The following is a 24,304-nucleotide window of genomic DNA, read 5'->3' as shown; positions in this document are numbered from 1 at the left end:
TTTATTTGTTTTTTATTATTCTTAGGTGGTATTAAACCTAACTTAATAAAGCTGCTGATGGATCTCCTAATATTATAAGCGATTTTTTAAACAATTATTTAATTATGGAATGGCTTATTTATCGACACTGGAAACTAAAAAAACTAAACATAATAAAATGTAATCAAAACACCATAACATGCTTTTAGTTATTGTTTTTATTTCAATGAAAATATAAAAGTATATAGCATGTAATAGAATTATCGATTTCAGCATTAAATAATTTTCTGTTTATCAGGTTGGCTGGAATACTCATATTGCTGCATTTGTAGTATCATATACATATAAACCATACATTATCAGCCATTTAATTGAGTTATCTTACTTATCAATAGTCATAACATTTGAATGCACAAACTAATGTCAAAACTATGCACAAACATTTCAAAATATTGCAGTTATCAGTCAATATTTGAGCCGTAATATATGAATATTGGTCACTTCAGGCTATATATGTCTGGATATTTCAACACAAATCATACAGTGTGTTTATAATCACCCATTATTTTGATTATAAATGGGTGTAACGTGAAAAGTTGCAACTTTTTAATAAATGTATTACATAAAACCAAGTGCAAATAAAGTCCTATATACATTTAAGCAATTTAATCATCTATAGGAAACTATTAACTACTAGAAATGCCAGAAATGTTATACTATGCGCAGCTCTGAATCCTTGTATTTAGTTTTTGTATAATATCTCGCATCACTGCAATGAACTACTAACAGAAGACAGATTTCTGGCTGGGTTAAAGTGCACCCCTCAGCATCTTGTTTGCCCAAGTGCTTGTTACAAGCTGTTTAGGGACTCCCATAAAAGCTAAACAGAGACGATGCAGTGTTTTAAAAAGCAGCAGCCCACATCAACGAGTGCCTAAAAGAGATCAGATACAGTCGATTCGCTGTTAATGACCACAGAAGGTGTTAAATCCTCAGTAAATTCAGGAGACGAATCTCCTTTTTAGGCTGAGGTGTGAATGATGGAGACCGACTGGAAGATCAAAGATTGCATTATCTTCCTCTGCCAAAACAGGAAAACACGTTTTATTGATGCATGCGATGAGATAAAGGTTTGCATGCGGGTGCAAGATGTTTATAGGGAACTGAAACCGCAAACCACCAGAGCATAACAGCGTGTGCATGTGCAAAGCTGAGATTCAAATTTCGCCTTTCATGTGTTTATTCTCTGTTACTATTATTGTTCAATCATGACACGACCAATACTAAGTGCGTGGAAAACAATTCTTTCTTATTGAACACAAGAAGCTTATTTACTATTTTGTTTTCCACTCCAAGTACATATTTGATAAACTTAGGCCTGGAAAATAAGCAACTTCACTGTAAATATGAACAATTAGCCATGACAGCATATGTTTTTAGTTCATTGTAACTCATTAAACTAAGTTAATCATGTTCTAACTTAATTTATTTAATAAGTTACGCAGGCACTTTTAAGTCAGTTTAACATAAGTTCAATGGACTCATAAAGTTAATTTGATTCAGCTTAAAAATTTAAGACAACCAGGATTTTTTTACAGTGCACCAGAATTAGCTTTTTCTAATATACTGATGATGAATAAGAGTAATCTTTTAAAAGTGATAGTAAATAAGAGAAATATACTTGCAATGGGAAAATATTTACCTGAAATCTAATGTTACAAAATGTAATGTGAAATGTTGTTAGAAATTCATAGTTTGTTTGTTCGTTCATTACATAATAATAACAACAACTTCATGCTTTAATAAGAGATGATCAAATATTACATTAGAAACAGTAAATATGATTTCTCATTTTGAATATATAATAAATAACTTTAAAAACCTCAATCAAAGTACTCTCTGTATAATATCCTTGTCTAGTAGTCTTTGAATTTTCAATTTTAACCAAAAATGTTTTGTGATTTAATTTATAATTTATTTGTTTTTAACAATTATTATCTTATATAGTTTAACTGTAAATATTTACTTTCAACATTGACGATTTATCCGGACACTTGATTGTGATTGCTGAATGAGTGCATTCACTGGGTTGTAATTTTCTGTACACTTTTATTACTCTTGTTTCCATTTTTTAATAGCTTTTGTTTTAATTGTAATAAGGTTTGTTCGTTTTTTTTTCCTCCCAATAAAACATTTGAATACTTGTGTATTATGGTAAGGGGGAATTGATGGTTACTTGTTGGTGTATCATTCTTTAATACAAGGAGAAATGTACAGGTAAGAGAAACAAAATTGCAATAATAGATATAAAGTTGCAATAAAACATAAAGGCACAATTACAGATGCAGTTGCATTTATGTTAAATATTGTAAATAATAATAATAATAATAATAATAATAATAATAATACAAACTTTTAAAAAATTGCATTACCATAGAGCGGCATGTCTAAAAGCGATTATGAGAAGGAAAATTACTGAACTTGTACTGTTGTCTGATTACTACACTGTAAAAAGGTGGGTCAACACTAGGGCTGTGCGATTTAGGGAAAAAATCTAATATTATAAATAATTATATAAATATATAATTGACAGATATTGCGATTGTGATTTGATTTACGTTTTAATTTTTGTAGTCAAGCTTAAGCTCAATAATCTGTAAGCTGTGGCAACAATTCTGCGACAGCTCTTAAAATTAACCTGTTTTTGTTCGGTGTCTGTGAATTTGAAAGCAAAATATTCCCATGTTACAAATGTTGTTTTTTTTTATATTATTTCATCTATTAATGCTTCTGAAGCAGCAGACGCCATAATTCCAATTTGTCAGCACTTTCCTGTTTGTTTTCTTTTTTTTATTGAGGCCAGAATTTGGTTGCGCAATTCTGATTGGGCAGAACGAAAGTGTGCTCACTCAATTGGCTAGTAAGACTGTCACATACAGCCGGAGGTGACGCATTTGCTCTCGGTGAGGGGAAATGAAATAATAGATATATATTTCATATTGCAGCCTCTTGCACTATAGTCAATTAAAATAACTAGTCAATTAAAATAAGCTGAAACACAATTCTTGAGATTTCATTGCAACAACTTAATTTTTTATGTTAAATCCACATACATTTGTTAAAAATGTTAAGTTAACAATCGACAACATGAGTGAATTGTATTAAACCCTGCATTTTTTACAGTGTGTGATAAACTAATCGCAAGGTTTCAAATTGCGATTAGATTTCGATTATTAGTATTGTTAACTTAGTTTTTACAAATTTAAGTGGATTGAACATAAAAGCATAAGAATAATTGTGTTGTTTCAGCTCAATTTAAATAAGTAGTTTAAAAGAAAGGAAATGTCTTTTTTTTTTTTGAGTGTATATACAAAAATCCTGCATTATCTAAACCAAAATTTGGGTCAAATACGGACAAACACTAAAGTTACACATTATTTATATTTATATATCTATATATATAAAATAGACCAAACATTTGGGCTGAAACACTTTAGACATACACACATGCATTCCATCATAATGGCTATATAGATGTAATAGTGAGATATAAAGTTATAATCATCTTCTTGTTTTTAATCAAGTCTAAGATCGAAAATATACTCAAGTTTACAACAACAGTAATCCCAGCCGAGGCCGAACACCTCATTTACAAGCCTCTGCCATCAAGGAAAGAGGCACAACAACTCAAAATGACACCCATCGATGTGCTTGCATAATGAATGATCACTACAATTAACCTCGACACAGTCCAAACATTGAAATCCTCAGACAGAGCAGTGAAAAGGCGACCAACGGTGATGATTTTGCTGAAAAGCAAGCGGTCGTATGAGAGCAGGGCCCTCTGGGATTGGACAACTGCGCACTCAGTCATGCAGAAACACGCTGAAGTATCCAGCAGGAAAAAAAAACATGCACTCTGAACAATAGAGCGGAGGAAACGGGGCCAAAAATATATCAGGAAAAGCATCTCTTGCTCTTTCCATCTTCAAGCGGTTTGAATTACAAACGAATGTTAAAAAGTAGGCCATAAGAGAATACAGGTGTATCAAGGTGGAGCGAGGGGGGCTTTCCAAAACACTTCGTATTGATCGGACAAGAAGAGTGGGACAATCTGTGACAAAGGTTACGGATATCTTGGATAAAGCATCTCTGTGCCAGTTGACGTGGCTTATCTGAGTGATCTGGGAAGCTGATAAAAGCCCAGGCCCCACGACACTGGACACACACAGAGGTGAATTAATCAAGCTCAAACTGTTTAATCAAGATCTGCTCTAACAGCTCTAGGAAAGCAGACCAGTCTCCCTGTGGATCTGCTAAAAGGGAAAAGGGCTTTCTGTCTGTGGAAACACTGAAATCAGATTTGTAATGTTGTTACTTTTAAATTAAAATTAGATTATTACTATTAAATTGTGTTGATTAAAAGGATAGTTTAACCAAAAAAAAAAAATCTGTCATCATTTACTAACCATTCACTTTTCACAGATTTTTTTCTTTTGTTGAATATAAATGATACTTTGAAGAATGCTAAAAACCAGTGACTTCCGTAGTATTTGTTTTTCCTACTATAGAAATCAGTGGTTATCAGTTTTCCTCAAAATATTCTTTTAGGTTGAACAGAATCCTCAAAAAGGTTTGGAACCAATTTAGGGTGTGTCAATAGTAAGTACATTTTTATTTTTAGGTGAAAAAACCTGAACTGAACTGTCCCTTTAACTGAAATAAAACTGAATGTCAATCAAATTAAAAAACACCTTAGAAGCATTGCTAAAATCAAAAAACGGTATCTAAAACTTCAAACTTAAGCAAACGTACATACAGAAAAAGCTAGAAAAAAGCTAAAGGGCTAAATATAAATTGAAAAATATAACAATTACTTATTAATTAACAATACTGGAATCAAAAAATTATCAAGTTCCTTGTTCAATGTTTTTATTTATTGGTATAGTGGTTGATATTGGGTATTTGATTGTTCTTTTTAATATTCGTAAGATATGCTATAATCACGTGATTATGTAAAATAAAAAAAACAAATAAATCATACTAATTTTGAATTGAATTTAAGTTATTACAAAGTTCTTACTGATAAATGTGGAAAACCTAATGGATTGCATGATTATGTCGATTAGGCCTGTCACAATAATCAATTTATCGACTTATTGCACAACACATGGACATGACCTCAATCACTTTAGGTTTTGCAATATATAATCACCCATAAAAACAATTCTAGCAACATTTTAGCAACATCTCTATCTCTATTGGAGGTGTCAGTGTCCGTATGATTAAAAAACACTATAGTCTTTACTATAAATTACTAAAGTATATTTTCACGTTGGCGTCTGACGAATGAAAGTAGATCCGGTAGCAGTTATCGCAGCCTCGGTTACTTTTTACCTTGCACTTTTTTGTTAACATTTATTATTATTCATTTAGGATATGCATTCTGATTCCAATGCCTAATTATTAAACTGTTAAAATGACTATTATTCATTGAAATATTCTTAAGAATAAAATATGATGTGTTCGTTGGAAGAGTGTACTTACATTGTGATGATATTATATTGTCATTCTGGCATTATATAATGATTGGCATAAAAGGGTCTTAAAATGACAGTAATATCGTTTATCGATATTATATTTGTTATATTTTGGTGCAATATATTGTACAACAAATAGATATCGTGACATATCGAGTCTTTTAATATGTCATCAATCAGGCATACTTCATCATCAACAACAATCATTTCATAAATCATGGTAAAAATGGACAAAAGCTATTATTTTTAACACAGTCACATTTAACACAGAGGAAAATAATGCTGTATTACACTTTTACGCATTTATTTTATTTTGCATCTGCTGAAGGATAAACTTTAACTTGTATTTCCCAGGACAACCGCACAGGCTTAATTTATTGTCTTTTAAAAACCGAACCAAACTTCTTAAAACCTCTGTTGAAAGCAAAAATAGAAGCTCTAAGCAGGTTCATGAGTCTGTAATGATCCCACACGCCCTGCTCTCTCTCTTTCTCTCTCAGTTAAAAGCAACACATCTAATCCACGAGAGCATCAGGCACATGCAGCTTAGCTCTTCACACAGTTCACCAGCCTGTTAAACTGTGCCAGGCCTTAAAAATGTACAGCGATCACCCCAACATCTGTTAAAACAAGGCCAAAGACTGGAGAAAAACAAGGTTAGAGAGTAGACAGGCTGGCTACTGGGATTACAAGTGGCTTTTAGAAGCAGTGTTTGTTTTGACAATTTCACTTACGCTCTTGGCAATGCTTTCAAATCAAGTTACAAGAAATGTGCATAATGCATGCAAGACAATTGTACAAACCTGAGGATTGCTGTGCCAAAAACAACACAGCTACATCATATTAGACACATGCCACTCAAAAACAAGCCATTCGAGATTAGTTTCTTGATAGCATTCACAGCATGAGTGACTCAAATCAAAAGAAGTGAGCTGGCTTAATGGAAAGCACTTTGAACTGCAATACTCTGTGATATCTTTAAAAACCTGCATGTTTAGTATCATTTCAGATGCATATGTGCGATAAAGACAATATGATTATGTCATTAGCTATATAAAGTTGTGAAATTATTCAAGCAGGTATTGCGTAAATAATTTGCGAATGGCAAATTCTCCTTTCATGTGTCCTAAATCATCATGTTTGAGGAAATTAATCATTCAAATCTGAACCAATATTTTGTCTTTCTTTTGTCCTACATCACAAACTATTTGTTGTGACACAAAGCACACAGATGACGATCATGACAAATTCTGTGTTCGGAGAAGGATGCATTTTTTCTTTCTTTTGCATATTTTTGTACAAATGAAAGCATATTAATTAACATTAACTGTCAGAATGTCAGATATCATCAGATTCAAAGTGACACCAATATGATGCATCCAAAAGCATTCAGGCAATCAATTTGTGAGGATGAGGATGATTGTTTTTATTGACGACTTGAGGCTCAATGTTGACACCAGTCAGTCCAGGCTTAAATATTGAACCAATCTGATCCCTCCTACAACAGATACACTGAACGCTATTGATTTCGGTTTCTTTTTACATTTAGGTAATTAGTTATTACATTGATTCTTCTATGATTGTTCTACAATATCTCTAACTCTATTTTTCAAATACAAGAATACCTTGTCTGTGTTACAGATTCATTTGCAGTATTTTAAGTAATTGTGCTTTCACTCCATGAGAATAACTATACAGTTGTCAATGATTTTTAGACCATACAGTCTAAAATTATAAAAACAAAATGACTTATGTATGTTGTAGACATTAGTATTGCATAAAAACAAACATGTGGTCAATCTTTTGACATTTTAAGACCACCATGATATCTCAATTCACAGAAAAATATGATAAACTGGTCAGTATATAAGACGAATATGTCCCATGTTAATTTTTCTTTTATTATAATCATTATCATTATTATTATTATTATTATTATTATTATTATTGTTATCATTATATTTTATTTCCAGACGAATAGACTGAAAAAACATATCTTGAAAATTGAACCAATCTCATCATGTTGACCAGATTAACCCAAAACAATTTGCTAATACCTGTATACATTTTTACATCATGTTCTGATCATTGTCTCTATACAAAAATCAGTGCACTTTCTTAAATAGTGTAGATGTCATCTACGAAGTCTACTACACCCAAGCAAGCATATTAACACACACATATTTCAAAATGACAAGAGGAGTACCTATAATGTAATCAAGGCTCATAAAAAATCAGTGCACGTCAGCTCGCGTTTGTTAAACCTGCTCTCCTGTGTTTACCATCACGCAACTGTGTTATATTAGAAACACAAAAGCCAGTGTTACCTGCCAAAGCATCGGGTTCAAGTCCCGTTTCGTCGTCTAGTCCGCATACTATGAAGTAATGTGCGAAGCGGCAGGGCGCAGATCCAGAGCCGCTCATAGTCGCGCTCATCACGGCTACAGATGATCCGCTTTGTCCGCGTCCGTTATTCAGAACCAACCAGCTCCATATCCAGCGTCCCCGGGCGAAGGAAATCAATCAAAAACGCGGTTTTAGAGAAAGATAATCGTCAATATTTTGTGCAGAGAGTTTCGGAAAACAGAGTATGTTGGTGTTTTTTTGGTTTGAGGAGCGTTTGCTGCTGTGCTCAGAGTTGTAGGCGCTTTGACGAGCGAGTGAACTGACGCACCGCTTCAGCTGATCACGGTCAGCCAATCGGGAGCTTTCTTCACCAGCACGAGCGTTTCTCCGAGGACGCGCACTGATGGAGGCAGTGCGTTTCAAATATTATGATTCATCTGTGAAAATAAATAAATAAATAAGCAGGTCAATGTTTTTTAGACTTCAAGGCAAAACAAGGCAAGTTTATTTATATAGAACGTTTCACACACAATGGTAATTCAAAGTGCTTCACATAAACAAGAATAAAAGAACAAGCATTAAAAAATAAAAAAACAACCTTTTAAAGTATTAAAAACATTAAAAGTATTAAAAACAACCAAGAATAAAAATATTAAAAACAGATTAAAACATGTTGAAACGGGTTTTAAAGGAATAAAAAAGAAAAAAGGCATGTGTTCAAATTAATTAGATAATAAGCATAAACATCATCAAAAATAATTGTATTTGTTCATGTGGTTTTCAATACATTTCTGCACCTTAAAATAATTTTTCCTTATCCATAAATTACAATGTGTCCTTTTTTTCTGAAAAAAAAAATTATTATTGTCTTAGATTTTATGATTTATAGAAGGTTCATACTAAAATGTTATTTAGTGTTACAATGGTTTTTATGTCAAAACTATGTAGAAAATATCTGATTGTTGACATACTGACATTTAAAAACTATTTAAGGACCACAGTACAGCTCCAAAACAAATTTTTATACTTTTATTTCATTAAATTTTCATATTATAATTTAAAAGCACTTTTTAAATTCACTTTTTAGAAGAAACCAAAATAAGGCATCTCGTTTTGACTCATATACAAGTACAGGGTGGGCCACTTATATGGATACACCTTAACAAAATGGGAATGGTTTGTGATATTAACGTCCTGTTTGTGGCACATTATGTGAGGGGGCTTGTAAATAATTTATGAAAGAACGGTTAAAATGTTTAAGTTACATTTAAAACTAAGCACACCATTGTTTTTCTTGTGAAAATCCCAATAAGCTTATGCAGGTGTATTCATATAAATGGCCCACCCTGTATACATTTAAGATTTTTCATTTCATTTTCTTTTCGGCTTTGTCCTTTTATTAATCTGGGGTTGCGACAGCGGAATGAACTGCCAACTTATTCAGCACATGTTTGCGGATGAAGCAGATGCCCTTCCAGCTGCAACTCATCACTGGGAAACATCCATACACACTCATTCACACACATACACCATGGACAATTTAGCCTACCCAATTCACCTGTCCCACATGTCTTTGGACTTGTGGGGGAAACCGGAGCACCCGGAGGAAACCCATGCCAACATGGGGAGAACACGCAAACTCCACACGGAAACGCCAACTGACCCAGCCGAGGCTCAAACCAGCGACCTTCTTGCTGTGAGGCAAATGTGCTACCCACTGCGCTACCATGCAGCTCTACATATAAGATATATAATAGAAAAGTATTAAATATTTAAATGTTGTACTTTTAGTTCTTAAGAAAAACAACACCCTTACAGCCAATATGACATAGGCCAGAGGTGAGGGACTCCACTGTGTTGTAAATGTGATTGTTTATGTTTTTATTGCAGTAAGTTATAATTTAAAAAGATATGCTTATTAGTTAATACGATTCAAAGTGATGTTTGAATTAGGAAAATTAGGAAACCCATGGCAAATTTAATGTAAAATAATTTGGTATATTTACCTTTGGTCCACGGCTATTAGTGTTATTTGGTTTTTGGCCCTTCATTTGAAAAAGTGTGGGCACCCCTGGTATAGGCTATGCACTGAGCAGCATTACTCCGCCGCCCTCTGTTGGTTAAATCGATGTATTGTTACAATATCTTTTACTTTCCAAAGGTGATATTTACATGTCTTTAGTGCTGAGTGCTGAGGTGGGTGAAAGCAGGCATAATTTAGTCTGCCTCTTATGCAGCATTGCATGAATTCAAAGTAAGCAAATGGATTTCAGAAGTTTTCCAGTGGATTAAAACAATAAATGTGATCACTGACAGTAAGTAATTAATTTATTGTCATTTCAAAGAGCATAATGTGTTGACCAAACAGAACAAATTCATATTTGACTAGAATCACACTTTTAAGAATAACCTATAGTGAATAAATATACAAAAACACATTCCCAGATAGCAAGATTCATCTGGCTCAAATCTGCCCCACACCAAACACATACGTCCAGCCCACATACCACATGCATTGATGGCACTTGGGTGGTAGACTCATGTTTGCCAGATCTGGGCCACAATTAAGCCATAGCAATTCCTCATTTCAGTCAGAATTCAACCAAATGAATTAGAACTGACCCTATTCTGGGCCACAGTTTGCATTTATTTTGGCCCAGATACCCTACCCTCACACCCCTGATGTTGCATCGCTGAATGATTCAATCTCAGCTTGCATCAGAAAGGCTGCATCCAGATACTATTGCAGATCCGGCCCACACCAGACACTTACATCCAGCCCACATAGCCAGAGTTTACTGTGCCGAATAATCGCCAAAAGTGGCCCACATGTGTTTTAAGATAACTGGACCACATTTGCCATATTTTCTCTGAGCCACTTTAGGCTCACAGCCACATTAGCCAGAGCTTATTATGTCGAATATTTGCCAAAAGTGGCCCACATATGTTATAAGATAACTGGGCCATATTTGTCATATCACATCTAGGCCACTTTAGACTCACAGCCACATTAGCCAGAGCTTATTGTGCCAAATATTTTCCAAAAGTGGCCCACATATGTTTTACAGTAACTGGGCCACATTTGTACCTTTATGTGAGCCACTTTGAGTTTTGACCCAGATTACCCTTAAATGACTATGCCACATTTTTGCCAATAGTGGCTCACATTTGTCTTCTGTCATTTGGGTAATTTTACCATTTTACACATGGGCCACATTAGGCTAACATTCAGATTACATTTAACCATAAGTGCCAAATCTTTGCCTTAAATGGCCCATATGTGAATTGGAATCTTTGGCCCCCTTTTGCCATTGAACAGGTGGGCCACTTCAGGCTCACCTTCATTTGTATGGGCTGAAAGAAGACCACTAGTGCCGCATAACAGCCTAAAACGGCCCACATTTGTATGCTATCTGGGTTTTCTGTTCTGTTTACAGATAGCCTATTTCTTTCAACTTTAAAGCACAACATATGGCTAATAGTGCATTAGTCAGAATAGGTAAAACACCTGTAAGAAAATTATGAGGAAAAAATACTCATTTATATTCATACAGACTTTTCTGTCAGAGACTCTGAGTGATTAAAAATAAGACATTTCCAAATTGTTTCATATTCAAATTGTTTTAGATTATTTCAAATCCTGAGATGTTCGCAGAGGCCCCTTTATGGGCCCTGGCGCCCCTTTTTAAGAACTCCTGATTTATATAATAGCAAAAAACATCCTCGTCATTAAATTAATAACAACGAATTACACTAAGGCACAATAACTGAAGTGTGTTGGCACAAGTTACCATGGAGGAACATTTCACCTATACAAACTTTCGAGTGTGACGCCACATTTGTGGGCGTGGCCTCATGATTAAAGGGTTCTGAAAGTTTTCTCAGTTGCCCTACAATAAACAATGCTGAGTCCACACATCACTGCCAGCCATTCCCAGCCTCAGCAGAGTCGATATCCGCAGTGAAAGCGCCCGTCAGCCTCCACCTCCCCGAGCTCAGGTGTTCAGTCTCGGCAAGAAACACGATCTTTGGAGAGGTGAGTGACGCATGCTTAAACCACACCCTGAACACAAAGAACAACCGCAGGACTCCTTCACGCCCAGCGGAGAGTCAAACACCTGACGCTTCGATGGCGGAGGAGAGGGACTTCATGCGCTCCGTGCTGCCGGTTCACGACTCTTTCCACCCCGAAGACTCTTCTCTAGCTTTACCGCTGGCGGACAAACTCACGCTCGCCGACGCGCACCGGCTCAACCGACTACAGCAACAAGTGCAGCTCACTCTCTCGCGGAAAAAAAGGAAACCAAAACCAGCAGGTATGAAGGATGAAACTGCCCGGTATCACAGAAAACTGGCTGAAGATAAGAACTGTATTGTTTTGGAGTGGGATACAGGTGTTTGTTTTTTGCTTGACAAGAACACAAGATGTCAGTCAAATGTTGATGGTCAGATTTCACTTCTGCCCTTTGTTCTCCTCTCCTTTCAGTATTTGTTGTACTTTATTTAGGGCTCAACTAATAGACGAATATTGATTTGTGGTTTCTTTCTTTATCCTTTACAAAAACATACTGTGTTATCAGTCTTTGATGGTACTATAGCCTACTATGCATGTTCAGTTCATGTAAAGTAGTATTTACATTGTGCTTACAGGTTCTTCAATGGATAGTTAAAGGTCACATGTAGGTATAATAAAATGTGTAATCAAATACATAAATATATAATATAATAATAACTATGTACATGTTCAAGTAATATGATTAGGCATCTCCTCATTAGTGTAAAATGGTGGACCCTGTAGTTTCTCAGAACCCATTAATTCAAGCCAATTTAGCAGGATTTGAAAGTTAGCATGAGGATATATTCTGTTGTATTGTGTTGTATGCAAATCAGTCATGTGTCTTTTGGGTGCATTGCAGATTCATCTCCTGCAGAAAGTCTGTCCAGCTGTCAAATTTCAAGTAGTTCATCTTTAGGAAATCTACATTTGAAGGTAAAAACGTCTGAAATAATCATGTTCTTTGTTGGGGGATGGGTTACCCTAGGAATACATTTGCATTATATTTTACTTGTATGATGACAGTAGAGCCGGGGGTTAAAAATTGTAGTTTGCTATTGATTACGAATGACAGATAAGGTCATGTATTCTGACTGCTTATAGATTACTCTCTGTTTTGATTGGAATGGGATTATGAAATAAGAAATAATATAATCTATTGTTTGTTGTTGTCAAAATTGAATGCACTAAACATTACACTGCCTTCCCAAATTATACTTGAACACCCACATTATATTTGTTTACATGCATGTCATTTGTTTTTTGGTACTTTTGACTCCAAATTCAAATAGGTATATATTTCAAAGCACACTGAGGAAATAAAATGTAAAAGTTGAATGAATAATTGAATAATTTACTGCAAATGTGTAAATAACTTATCATTATAATAACAATAATAAGCATTTAGTTCATAAAAATAAACTGTAATCTGATTACAGAGTTTTCTAAAATCATATATACCCTAATTACCAGTACCATTGATTACACAATTCAGATTATATGTAATCAGTTAACACCCAGCACTGACTAGAGCTGATTAGCCCTGACTAATTTCCCAAAAATGTCAAAAAGCAATAGTATAAATGTACTTGTGCACCATATTCACCTTATAATGCTTAAGATGCCTTTTATTGCATGGAACAGACAAAATATTAGTCAATTGTCCATGTACTTTGGCTTTAAAGAGATCATTCAACCCCAAAAAATAAGATACTGTATACTAATTATTTACTCACCCTCAGGTGGTTTTTACTTTTGAACACAAAAGAAGATATTTTGAACAATGTTGGAAACCAGTAGCTATTGACATTCATAGCAGGAAGAAAATACTATGGGTTTTCAACATACTTCAAAATATCTTCTTTTGTGTTCTACAAAGAAAAAAATAGACTACACGTTTGGAGCAAATAATGACAGAACTTTCATTTTTGGTTGATCTTTCTTTTTAATATCACTAATTTGAGATATTAACATATATTCTACTTTGCAGCGGACATTCTCCATTAATCATGAAGCCACAAGGTCACTGCGGATGGTTGATCGATCTCAATGGCCAAGCATGGAGCCACCTGTATTTCACAGAGGCTATGGAAGCTTTCGTTACACCCCTAACAGAGCTGGTTTATTCTGGGGCTCCAACTCTCTGACTCTCCCCTCGGCCCCTACAACCAGCCACTTCCACATGAACAAACTCCCTTTACGCTACGCCCACTCCGAGGTCCTGCGAAACCCACGCTTTGCAGGCAAGTCACTAGTCACACAAATCCCCAGCAGCCCGGTGTATGAAAACCACCACACGGATGATACAGATGATGTGTTTCTACCGAGCGCTTCTGTAGAGAGGAGCCGGATGGAGTCGGAAAAGCACACCCTTCAGCGGACCCTCTGTAAGCAGAGAGAGGGGGGTTTTGTTGGTCTCGAACAATCAGAGAACGTGTCCTGGCAGAGCCGCGTGAGGAAGCCGAGCCTGGAGTTTGTTGCAGGAAGACGACCCTCCCAAACTGGATCACTTATCAGCATGGAGGAGCAGTCAGGAAGTTTGGGGAGGATTGAAAAGCTGGAGGTCAAGCAACATGCAGTTACCACATTAACAAAGTGAGACAGTGGTTTATACATTTACATACGTTTATACATTTAGATTTTGGTACATTTTTAAAGTGTTAAAACATATATTTAGTAATTAAGCTTATATAAGTATATACACTGTAAAAAAAATCCTGGTTGCCTTAAATTTTTAAGCTGAGTCAAACCTTAACCTTATGAGTCCACTAAACTTGTGTTATACTGACTTAAAACAGCTTGCGTAGCTTATTAAATTAAGTTAGAACTTGATTTACTCAGTTTAACAAGTTACAATGAACTAAAAACATATGTTGTCATGACTGATTGATCTTATCTGTTTTTTACAGCGTAGATAAGTGTGTAATTTATACATTTAATGAAAAAACAAATCTTAATATACAAGCATTTTAAGTCTGAACGTTTGAAATGCTTCGCTACAAAGTACAAACCTCCTATTGCAAAGTCAAATGTAAGTAAATCAACAATCAAATTGTACATTTAATTTAATAGATTAAAACAATACAAATTTGTAATAAATAAAAGTATGCATTACATTATATGTAAATTATTTATAATTAATAGTATTAATAATTAGCTTATTAATACTAGTTATACCTATTAGTTGTTATTTTTGAACAAGGACTTACAAAGTTTATATTGCTTATGAAGTTTACAAATTTAAATGGTTTCAAATGACAGAATAAAATATTTTTAATTGTACTAATTTATATAACTCTTAATTAATTCTAATTATAAGTTATAATTAATAGTTCTAATAAATTATAATCATATATATGAAGAGTTCAGATGCAAAACCATCTAAATTCCATGTGAAATGTTCTCCTAAAATGAGCATTTTTCTTTGCCTGCTATGTTTATGTTTACTTTAAAGGCAATGAAAATAACTTATTCGTCAGTATAAAAGTAAAATTACCGAGCCTACACACAGGAGTCAGAGAAAAATGCTAATTGTAGGAGAAAAGAGTAAATGGCATTTAGAGGTTCCTGCATCTAAACTCTTCATATATAGTTTATTAGCAATTATTTTGCTAATAATGTTAAAAGTTTTAAAATGCTTCAAAATACCAGATGTTAGTTTAATATCACTACTTTTAGACATAATAATAATAGCCATTTGAAAGCCATTTTACTTAATAGAGATTCTTTTTTATAATGTGTTGTGTTACTTTATTTATTTATTTTGTTACTATTTATTTATTCATTAGTACTTTAGTTTAAAAGAAATCTATCTGCTTTGCAAGCATCTGGACTAGTTGTTGAAGATGGAACAAGTGTTTCTGTCTTAAGCGGGTCACACACCGGATGTGCCGCGACACAGCGCGCACATGACAGTTGGAAGTATCGCACACCAGACGTGCACATTCGCATGTTATTGAATGTGAAACTATTCAGATGGCGCTCTGTGGCGCGGCAGAAATATGAATAGTGTCCTGAGTCATGGCTGGGCGCAGCGGACAGCAGGCGGTGTGTGTACCCTGATAGAAATCCATGTTTTGAATTCTGAAGTGCATTGCACTGCGTAGCGCGACGCGGTGCGTCATCGAGTGGCGCTTCTGGTGTGTGACCCCCTTTACACTGTAAAAAATGCTGGGTTCCACACAATTCCTTCATGTCGTCCCAACACAAATCGATTAAGTTAATTTAATTGTTTTTTTACAAATTTGAGTCGATTGAACATAAAACAATTAAGTTGTCCCCCCGAAAAATGTAAGAATTGTGTTGTTTCCATCAATTTAAATAAGTAGTTTGAACAAGCAGCGAAAGTCTTTATTGAATATATGTCTGTGTGTTAAAGGAAGGGCAAACCAGGTGAGCTGAGTGCAGAGATGACACTAAAAGAGGCTGTAAATCTGCTGACACAAGATAATAACATGGAAACACAAATCACCGCTGCTAACTTCATACAGAACCAGTGCTTTAACAGTCCAGATGCCAAGAGAAAGGTAAGTGATACTCAACTCCAAATAGCCCATGCTAGTATAGTGTGATCCACCCAAAAGATGATGATATATCTCACACAAAAAGTCTGAATGGTTGCGGTGATAACAAACACCTCGGGCAAAATAAAACAGTGAGTCATAGCACTACACGGCGAGGTGGTGCTTTAATTAAGTGGAAGATGGGCGTGGAAGTAAGTCAAAGAAAAGTATTTAGTGTGGTTTACATGTTTACTAAGTTTGTTACACGGTAAGTTATTAGCATTACGACAGTAGACGCAAACATTTATCTTATGCTATTGATTTGACTATATAAAGATTGCATAAGGGTGTTTTTTTAGACATGCCATAGAAGAACCAGTTTTGTTTCCCGAATGAACATACAAAAAACTTTTTAAAACATTTTAATAATCTGGAAAGCCCATTTCCACTGTAAAGAACGCTTTGTGGAGTAAAAAGGAGTGATACTGGAGGCTATTAAGTGAGCTGCAGCCAACAAACTTGTCCAGATTATAATATCCAGATACCATCCACACTGATAATAGTAATGTTTAGATGCTTTGGGAGACGTTACAGCTGACATTACAGCCGTTAGCAGATGCATATATACTGTATACACACACACACACACACATTAAGGAGCTTGACGTGACCTGATGAAAGACATAAACAGAGGTTAAACAAAGATAAAAGGTCAAAACTATGGTTTAAATGTTTTAGGATCAAAATGTTTTGTAAGAAATTCATATTTTTCTTCAACATAATTCAGGGTTTTACACAATTTGTTCATGTTGTCCCAACACATATTGATTAAGGTAACTTAATTGTATTAACAAATTTAAGTGGATTGAACGTAAAACAATTAAGTTGTCTCCAAAAAAAAGTCAAGAATTGTGTTGATTCAGCTAATATTAAATAGTAGTTTGAACAAGCAGCAAAAATGTTTTTTTCAACTCTTGTGCATCCTTATCAACATTGCTGTTGTTGTTTTTTTAGTTTTTGGTTGTTTTTAATTTAGGTATAGATGTCAGAGTTTGTTATATGTGTGTGTTATTATGTCCAAATTTGAATGTGTGTCAGTGTTTTAATCTGATCATTGACTTATTAAAAAAACTTTAATAATCTAAAATCTCTGTTTAGCAGTTATAGCACAACAAAAATAATTGATTGAGTTGTTTTACAAATACAACTGTGGCATTATGTAAAAACAAATAATTTAAAGGAGGAATTTTTGGTAGTGATTATCAGGGCTGATGCTGGTAAAAAAATCTTTGTCAGTTGACCTAAAAGATCTTTAGGAAAACAAAATTGGTTCTATGGTATAAATACAAAAACCCTTTTGCAACCTTTCTTTTTAAGAGTGAATGATATAAAAATTAAGTAAGATTATTTTGGTGCAGAACATTGACTAACATCACTCATATTAAAAGAAATAAAAAAGAAATGCATAAGCTTTGACACATTTTGAGGTTTCTTATTTCATCATCTTCCACCTTCTCAGATACTTTATCTACAAGGCATCCCAAAGCTGCTGAAGCTGATGCAGAATGACAGCGAGGAACTCCAGCGGGCCGCCGTCAGCTCTCTCCGAAATATTGTTTTTGAAAACAATGAGAACAAAATGGAGGTCAGAGACTGCGAGGGGCTTCCAGTGATCCTGAGACTTCTCAAGATAAATCGAGACATCGAAACTCGGCGCCAGCTCACTGGTAAACAAGTATTTCAGCATACATTTCATTGTATTTAATTTATTCCAACATATCATATTTAATTTGCTTAGTCCTTTTGATGACCAAAATAGCAATATAAGAAAATGTTATTAATCTGAATGCTTTTATCACAAATGATGAATTTACACTGGATTTTGTATCTCTACAATGCATCTAAACTATCTTGATGTCAAAACGACCTTATATTGACATCTAACGCCAATGCTAGATGTCAATTTAATGCAAAACCAATTGATGTCAATTCATTCATTGATTTTTCTTCGGCTTAGTTCCTTTATTCATCAGGGGTCGCCACAGCGGAATGAACCGCTAACTTATCCATCATATGTTTTACACAGCGGATGCCTTTCCAACTGCAACCCAGTGCTGAGAAACACCCAAACTCACTCTCATTCACACACATACACTACGGCCGATTTAGTTTATTTAATTCACCTATTCCCACATATCTTTGGACTGTGGGGGAAACCGGAGCACCTGAAGGAAACACACACAAACACGGAGAACATGCAAGCTACACACAGAAACGCCAACTGGCCCAGCAGGGACTCAAACAAGCGACCTTCTTGCTGTGAGGCGACAGTCCTAACCACTGAGCCACCATGTCACCTTGATGTCAATTGACTACTTTTAAATGTAAAATTTCAGCTTTTGCCATAAATAAGTCATTTTAGGTAACCTCAAGTAAGAAAAAATGCGTATCAAATGTCATTTGGGACATTAGAATTTTAAATACTGGGATTTGAGTATGAGTAGGGTTAATTGTGCTTTGTTTTTTTTATGTGAGGTGATGAAGTTGAATGTAATTATGTGGTGAAGTCAAAGGCAAGTTTTCACTTTGTGATAATAAAGAAAGTCGTATTAGGATCTCTGCTGGGAAATCATTTTAACTTTACATTAAACCAGGGGTTCTCAATTCCGGTCCTTGTGCCCTCGCTTGCACATTTTGTGTATACACATAATAATCAGTTCATGGAGCTGTCTGTTAAGGACTCGATGAACTGAATCATGTGTGTTAATTAAGGAAGACATATGAAATGTCCTGGCCTGAAGACGGGAATTGAGAACCACTGCATAAAACAGCGGTCACAATGGACTTTTCTCCCTACAGACTTTCATTTATATGCATGCGAATGCATCAGACTAGAAACGCATGGTCGAATGGCAAGTTTCGCACATCGCTGCATCTGAAAGTTCAAGCTTTGACTGCATGAGACCAATCAAGGATAAAAACATGACCTCTCTGTACAGAATTTTAAGAACATGGACCAATCACTCGCGTTTTTTTACGTCTAATCATCTTGTTTAATTAACTAATTTAAATGAATGATTGAAGTGAGTCTTGTCAAGTAGAGTTTTAATCATACTTGAAATTGGTCCTCTGATTTTAACCCATCCAAGTGCACACACACATTTAGAGTGAAAAGTGACAGCACATGCACACGTAGTGGGCTAGAATAAAAGCAGTTTTTAATTTTTTAAACACCATTTTAAGGTCAAAATTATTAGCCCCTTAAACTATATATTTTTTTGATAGTCTACAGCACAAACCATCATTATACAATAACTTGCCTAATTACCCTCTCCTGCCTAGTTAACCTAATTAACCTAGTTAAGCCTTTAAATGTCACTTTAAGCTGTATAGAAGTGTCTTGAAAAATATCATTGCAAAGATAAAGTCATCATTGCAAAGATAAAATAAATCAGTTATAAAAGGAGAGTTATTAAAATTATTATGTTTATAAATGTGTTGAAAAAATCTTCTCTGTGTTAAACAAAAATTGGGGAAAAAATAAACAGGGGAGCTAATAATTAAGGGCGCTAATAATTCTGTCTTCAACTGTATATAATTTTTACAGTGTGTTCTCATCCACTAATGTTGCAGGTCTGCTGTGGAATCTGTCCTCTCATGATCTCCTGAAAGAGCAGCTGTCCAGAGAAGCGGTCAGACCTCTCACAGACAGTGTACTGGTCCCCTGCTCAGGCATTTCCGAAGGTGAAGACCCTAAACTGGAGCTCCTCGCCGACCCTGACATTTTTTATAATGCCACCGGCTGCCTGAGGTATTACCAGCTAATTCTGAAAATATGGAAGAAAGCAAATAAAATAAAGCAGGTTTATTTTGGCCAACCAGATTGTTTTAGTTGCGCTATAACTGCTTGAGTATGATATCACAGAAACAAATGACGTTTATATTGAAGTAAAAAAGTCTATTTAGCTTATATTGATGTTTTAAATTGTATTTAAATGAAATAATTTATATGTATTTATATAAATAAACAATGTGAGAAATAATATTACTAACATTACTACTATTGTTTTTAATTATTATTATTTTTTTTAAGAAATCTGAGTTCAGCTGGTCCAGATGGGCGTAAAGCCATGCGGGACTGTGAGGGACTCATTGAGTGTGTCATTTATTACATCCGTGGCACCATTGCCGACTACAAACCTGATGATAAGGTAAAGAGCTACTCACATTAAACCCACATCTTATTCAACATTCACGCTGAGTCTTTCATTTGTGGCTTATATTATGAAGAACCAGATTTATAGGTAAAACTTGAGATAAGATAAATGATAATACCTATAATGTGACAATATGACATTACTGAAACTTGGCTTGACGTAAAAAGCAGAACGAAAAAGCACAATGTTTCTTTTAAATAAAATAATACAAATTATTATTAAAAAAATAATATAATTTTAGTTAGTTTGTTGATAAATGTTCCCGATATATTTAATATTATGTGATCTAATTGGAATCAAAAGTATTATTATTCCAGCTTAATGTTATTCCTGGGTTATTCCAGGGTTTTTCCAGCTCAACCCTAACCCTATTTCACAAGAATTGAACTGTTCGTTTTCCAGGCCACAGAGAACTGTGTCTGCATCCTGCACAACCTCTCATATCGGTTTGATTGTGAAGTGCCTCGTGTGGACTCACCTGTAGCTCAAAAACCCAAACAAACTCACACTGAAACCAGCAACCCGGGCTGTTTCATTATCAAGACTCCTAAAAGCTCTGCAGAGGTCAGTATTACACCATAAATATCCTTCAAAACATCTTTTAAGCTCAAACTAGGGATGATTTCATTTAATTCCGTAGCTGATAACAACTAGACGTTTTTCCATTGAGTGTTCAGCCTGACCATCCTTAATGCAAATGTAATGGTGCCGAACACAAATTGTGTTTTGTCTGTCACCTCAGGATCTGGAAGCGGATGCAGATTATCCTTTACTGGAAGAGAACGGCAGTCCTCATGGTGTGGAGTGGCTCTGGAGCGCCATCACTGTCCGGATGTATCTGTCGCTCATTGCTGTCAGCACAAACCAACACACCAAACAGGCATCCATTGGCACTCTGCAGAACCTCACAGCCTGTTCTGGAGAGGTACGACCTGGAAATCATTTTTTAAAGGGATAATTTAGGGGTAAATCACTTAAATTGGTATTTGGTCATCATTAACTCGTGCTCTGTGTTTCTGAGATTTATTTTTTGCTAGTTGTTTTTTATTCTTATCTGATATTTTTGCTTGATTTCTGTTTTCTCAGGGCTAAAACTAATGCAGGTTTCTTGTATTAATAGCATGCATCTATTAGCATTACACAGATAGTACACCTATGTCAACAAGGTGATGTTATAAAGGTCTTTAAAAGATAAACATAGATATAATAATTCATAATAATAATAATAATAATAATAATAATAGTCTGTTTTACAATCTTTCTAATATACCTATAAAAATTAGCCTCCATTTATTTACCAATAAAACCTGAAAACCGTGGTTAAATGTAAATAAATCATGGTAATTCACCATGGTTCTGGATTTACTTACATGACCATGGATTTATAAGCCTGAATTAACGTTGTTTTTAAAACCTTAATATGCCCAGTGTGCTTCTAGCATGTTGTTAGTATGGTTGAACCATGCAGTTAGCATGATTTAACCTGTTGTTAGCATGTCATAGGCTAATTGTTAGGCTTTGCTAGTGATAAAGAGCAGTGTTTCTCAATCATGTTCCTGAAGGACCACCAGCTCCACACATTTTTCATCTCTCCTTAACCAAATACACCTGATTCTGATCATCAGCTCATTAGCAGAGACTGAAAGACTTGTAATGGGTGTGACAGACAAAGGAGACATCCATACATGCAGTGTTGGTGGTCCTCCAGGAACATGGTTGAGAAACACGGATGTAGAGTGAAGGGAACTAAAATACTGATTAAAGATTAAAAATAATTATGTGCACAGATTTATAGTAGATACTGAAATATATATATTAACATATATATATATTTTATTTCATTTTTATTTTTTAAATCAGTCAATGTATGTGGATGGAATTTTTCAAAAATGTTTTACATCCCCTATTAGATATCCCAGGCCATCGCACACTTTATCGTGCAAAAAGAGGGAGGCCTGTCTCAGGTGAAGAAGTTGCTTCAAGAAGCCGAGACGGAAGAGCTCCGAACGGCTGTGTCGTTGCTTAAGAACATCTCTCGCTATCGAGAACTGCACGCAGATATCGGTGAGCTAGCAACATACTGTATATCCAAACTGCACATGACAGTTTGCAGCACATGACAGTTTGTTTCTACAGTTAAACAGGCGTTACCGGAGCTGGTCGCCATCCTGCCAAACTCGGACCGAAATGTAGAGCAACCGATAGAGATCACCGTCACCATTTGTCACATACTTATTAATCTGAGCCAAGCATCTGTATCAAACACCTGTGCCATCATAAACCAAGGAGCCTTGCCCAAAATCATCAGCATCAGCACCAAAGACAATGGGTATAAAAAAAGTGTCTTCCAATTAAATGATAATTCTGTCATTATGTCCTCCTAAATTTCTTTTTATGAATTTGTTTCTTATCTTAAACGCAACATGAGATTTCCGAAGAATGCTGAGAATAAGCAGTCATTGACATCTATAGTAGACACAAAAAAATACTGTGGAAGTCAGAAAATTGTGTTTGTTCCCAACATTCTTCAGAATATCTTCCTTTGTGTTTTAACAGAAGTCATTTATGTTCATTGGTGTTATTTATTGTGTTTAATGAAATGTAGGTTTGGACCCACACGGGCTGGCCAAGCGGCTTGTGTTTTACTTCATACCCTTTGGAGGCATTCAGAACTTCATAGCAGTTTTAAGAAGGTGAGCTTACTACATGTTTGTGTAATATTTTCGTTGTTCCACAAATGACTACTGTGGTTTAAATTATATTATTATATATATATTTTTTTATTATAATATAATAAATTAAATTATATTATTTTCTGTCATTTTCCATTCAAAATAACTTAAATTCTTTTAAATAAGTGCTGTAAATAATAGTGAAAACTGAGCGAGAGGATTCTGTTCTTTATTTTATCCATCATACACTTTTTATGTTAATGTGACACTAGTATAACACCCATATCTGTGTCCAATCACATTGCTGCAGTAAGACTTGTTGTGAGTTTTTGATGTTATTTAGGGTCTGTATTAAGTAATTAGTTAGTTCCTATAATTGTTGTCTTTTTAATCATGCATCATGATGGGTTATATGAAATTATAATAGGTTATTCTCAAATATTCAAACATATGGACTATCTTCAAAACTTGTGATGGCTGCTTTCGAAGCACTGCACCTTTACGAATCTTACATATCAAATTTGCAAGATCACTTTATTTCAGTAAACGCAGCTTCAGAACATTTAGAAAACTCAATGTTTGTTTTTTTGTTGGGTGTTCATTCCACTGTGGTAAATCCCTGAACTGGTTTCATAGTTTTACCTGACCTCAGATCAGTTTAACAAGTTTATAAACGTTTTAGTGAGACATTTTTTAAAACGAAAAGGAATGAAATGAGTTAATAGTCTCTTGTTGCCATGTTTAAAAGAGCCCACAATGGAATAATAAGCTTTGAAAATTAATAAAATAACTTGTATTATTCAGATACTTAATATTTGATGACATTAGATGATAAGCTAAGTGCATTTGATGGGTTGTTCTTTCAATTTAACATCTGTAGAGTATTTGAAAAAGACCGTTTTATTGCATGCTGTCTGAATTTTTGCTACATTTTCACAGTATTGACCAGCAGGTGTCACTAGCATGTGACGCTTTTGAACAATTTAAGACAGTG

The 24,304-nt window shown here is 34.9% G+C and overlaps 2 protein-coding genes across 6 annotated transcripts in view; one reads left to right on the top strand and one right to left on the bottom strand.

The window, feature by feature from the left end:
* Positions 1 to 8,174, bottom strand: part of dennd5b (DENN/MADD domain containing 5B) — a 61,419-nt gene extending 53,245 nt beyond the window's left edge. For all 5 annotated transcript variants that reach the window (XM_056455736.1, XM_056455733.1, XM_056455734.1 and 2 more), the window contains exon 1: positions 7,847 to 8,174. In XM_056455736.1, the coding sequence (XP_056311711.1) occupies positions 7,847 to 7,955 (109 nt within the window). In that variant the 5' untranslated portion in view covers positions 7,956 to 8,174. The remainder of the gene's footprint in view (positions 1 to 7,846) is intronic.
* A 3,609-nt stretch (positions 8,175 to 11,783) lies between these two features.
* pkp2 (plakophilin 2) overlaps positions 11,784 to 24,304 on the top strand; it is a 14,573-nt gene continuing 2,052 nt past the window's right edge. The window contains exons 1-12 of the mRNA XM_056455731.1: positions 11,784 to 12,181; positions 12,782 to 12,855; positions 13,910 to 14,514; positions 16,298 to 16,445; positions 17,941 to 18,148; positions 20,055 to 20,232; positions 20,515 to 20,632; positions 21,041 to 21,202; positions 21,381 to 21,563; positions 22,549 to 22,702; positions 22,775 to 22,967; positions 23,244 to 23,331. Of these exons, the coding sequence (XP_056311706.1) occupies positions 11,995 to 12,181; positions 12,782 to 12,855; positions 13,910 to 14,514; positions 16,298 to 16,445; positions 17,941 to 18,148; positions 20,055 to 20,232; positions 20,515 to 20,632; positions 21,041 to 21,202; positions 21,381 to 21,563; positions 22,549 to 22,702; positions 22,775 to 22,967; positions 23,244 to 23,331 (2,298 nt within the window). The 5' untranslated portion in view covers positions 11,784 to 11,994. The remainder of the gene's footprint in view (positions 12,182 to 12,781; positions 12,856 to 13,909; positions 14,515 to 16,297; positions 16,446 to 17,940; positions 18,149 to 20,054; positions 20,233 to 20,514; positions 20,633 to 21,040; positions 21,203 to 21,380; positions 21,564 to 22,548; positions 22,703 to 22,774; positions 22,968 to 23,243; positions 23,332 to 24,304) is intronic.

The sequence above is a fragment of the Danio aesculapii genome, chromosome 4 (genome assembly GCF_903798145.1).
Source record: "Danio aesculapii chromosome 4, fDanAes4.1, whole genome shotgun sequence".
Classification (NCBI taxonomy): Eukaryota; Metazoa; Chordata; class Actinopteri; order Cypriniformes; family Danionidae; genus Danio; species Danio aesculapii.
This window is presented reverse-complemented; position numbering and strand designations above follow the sequence as displayed.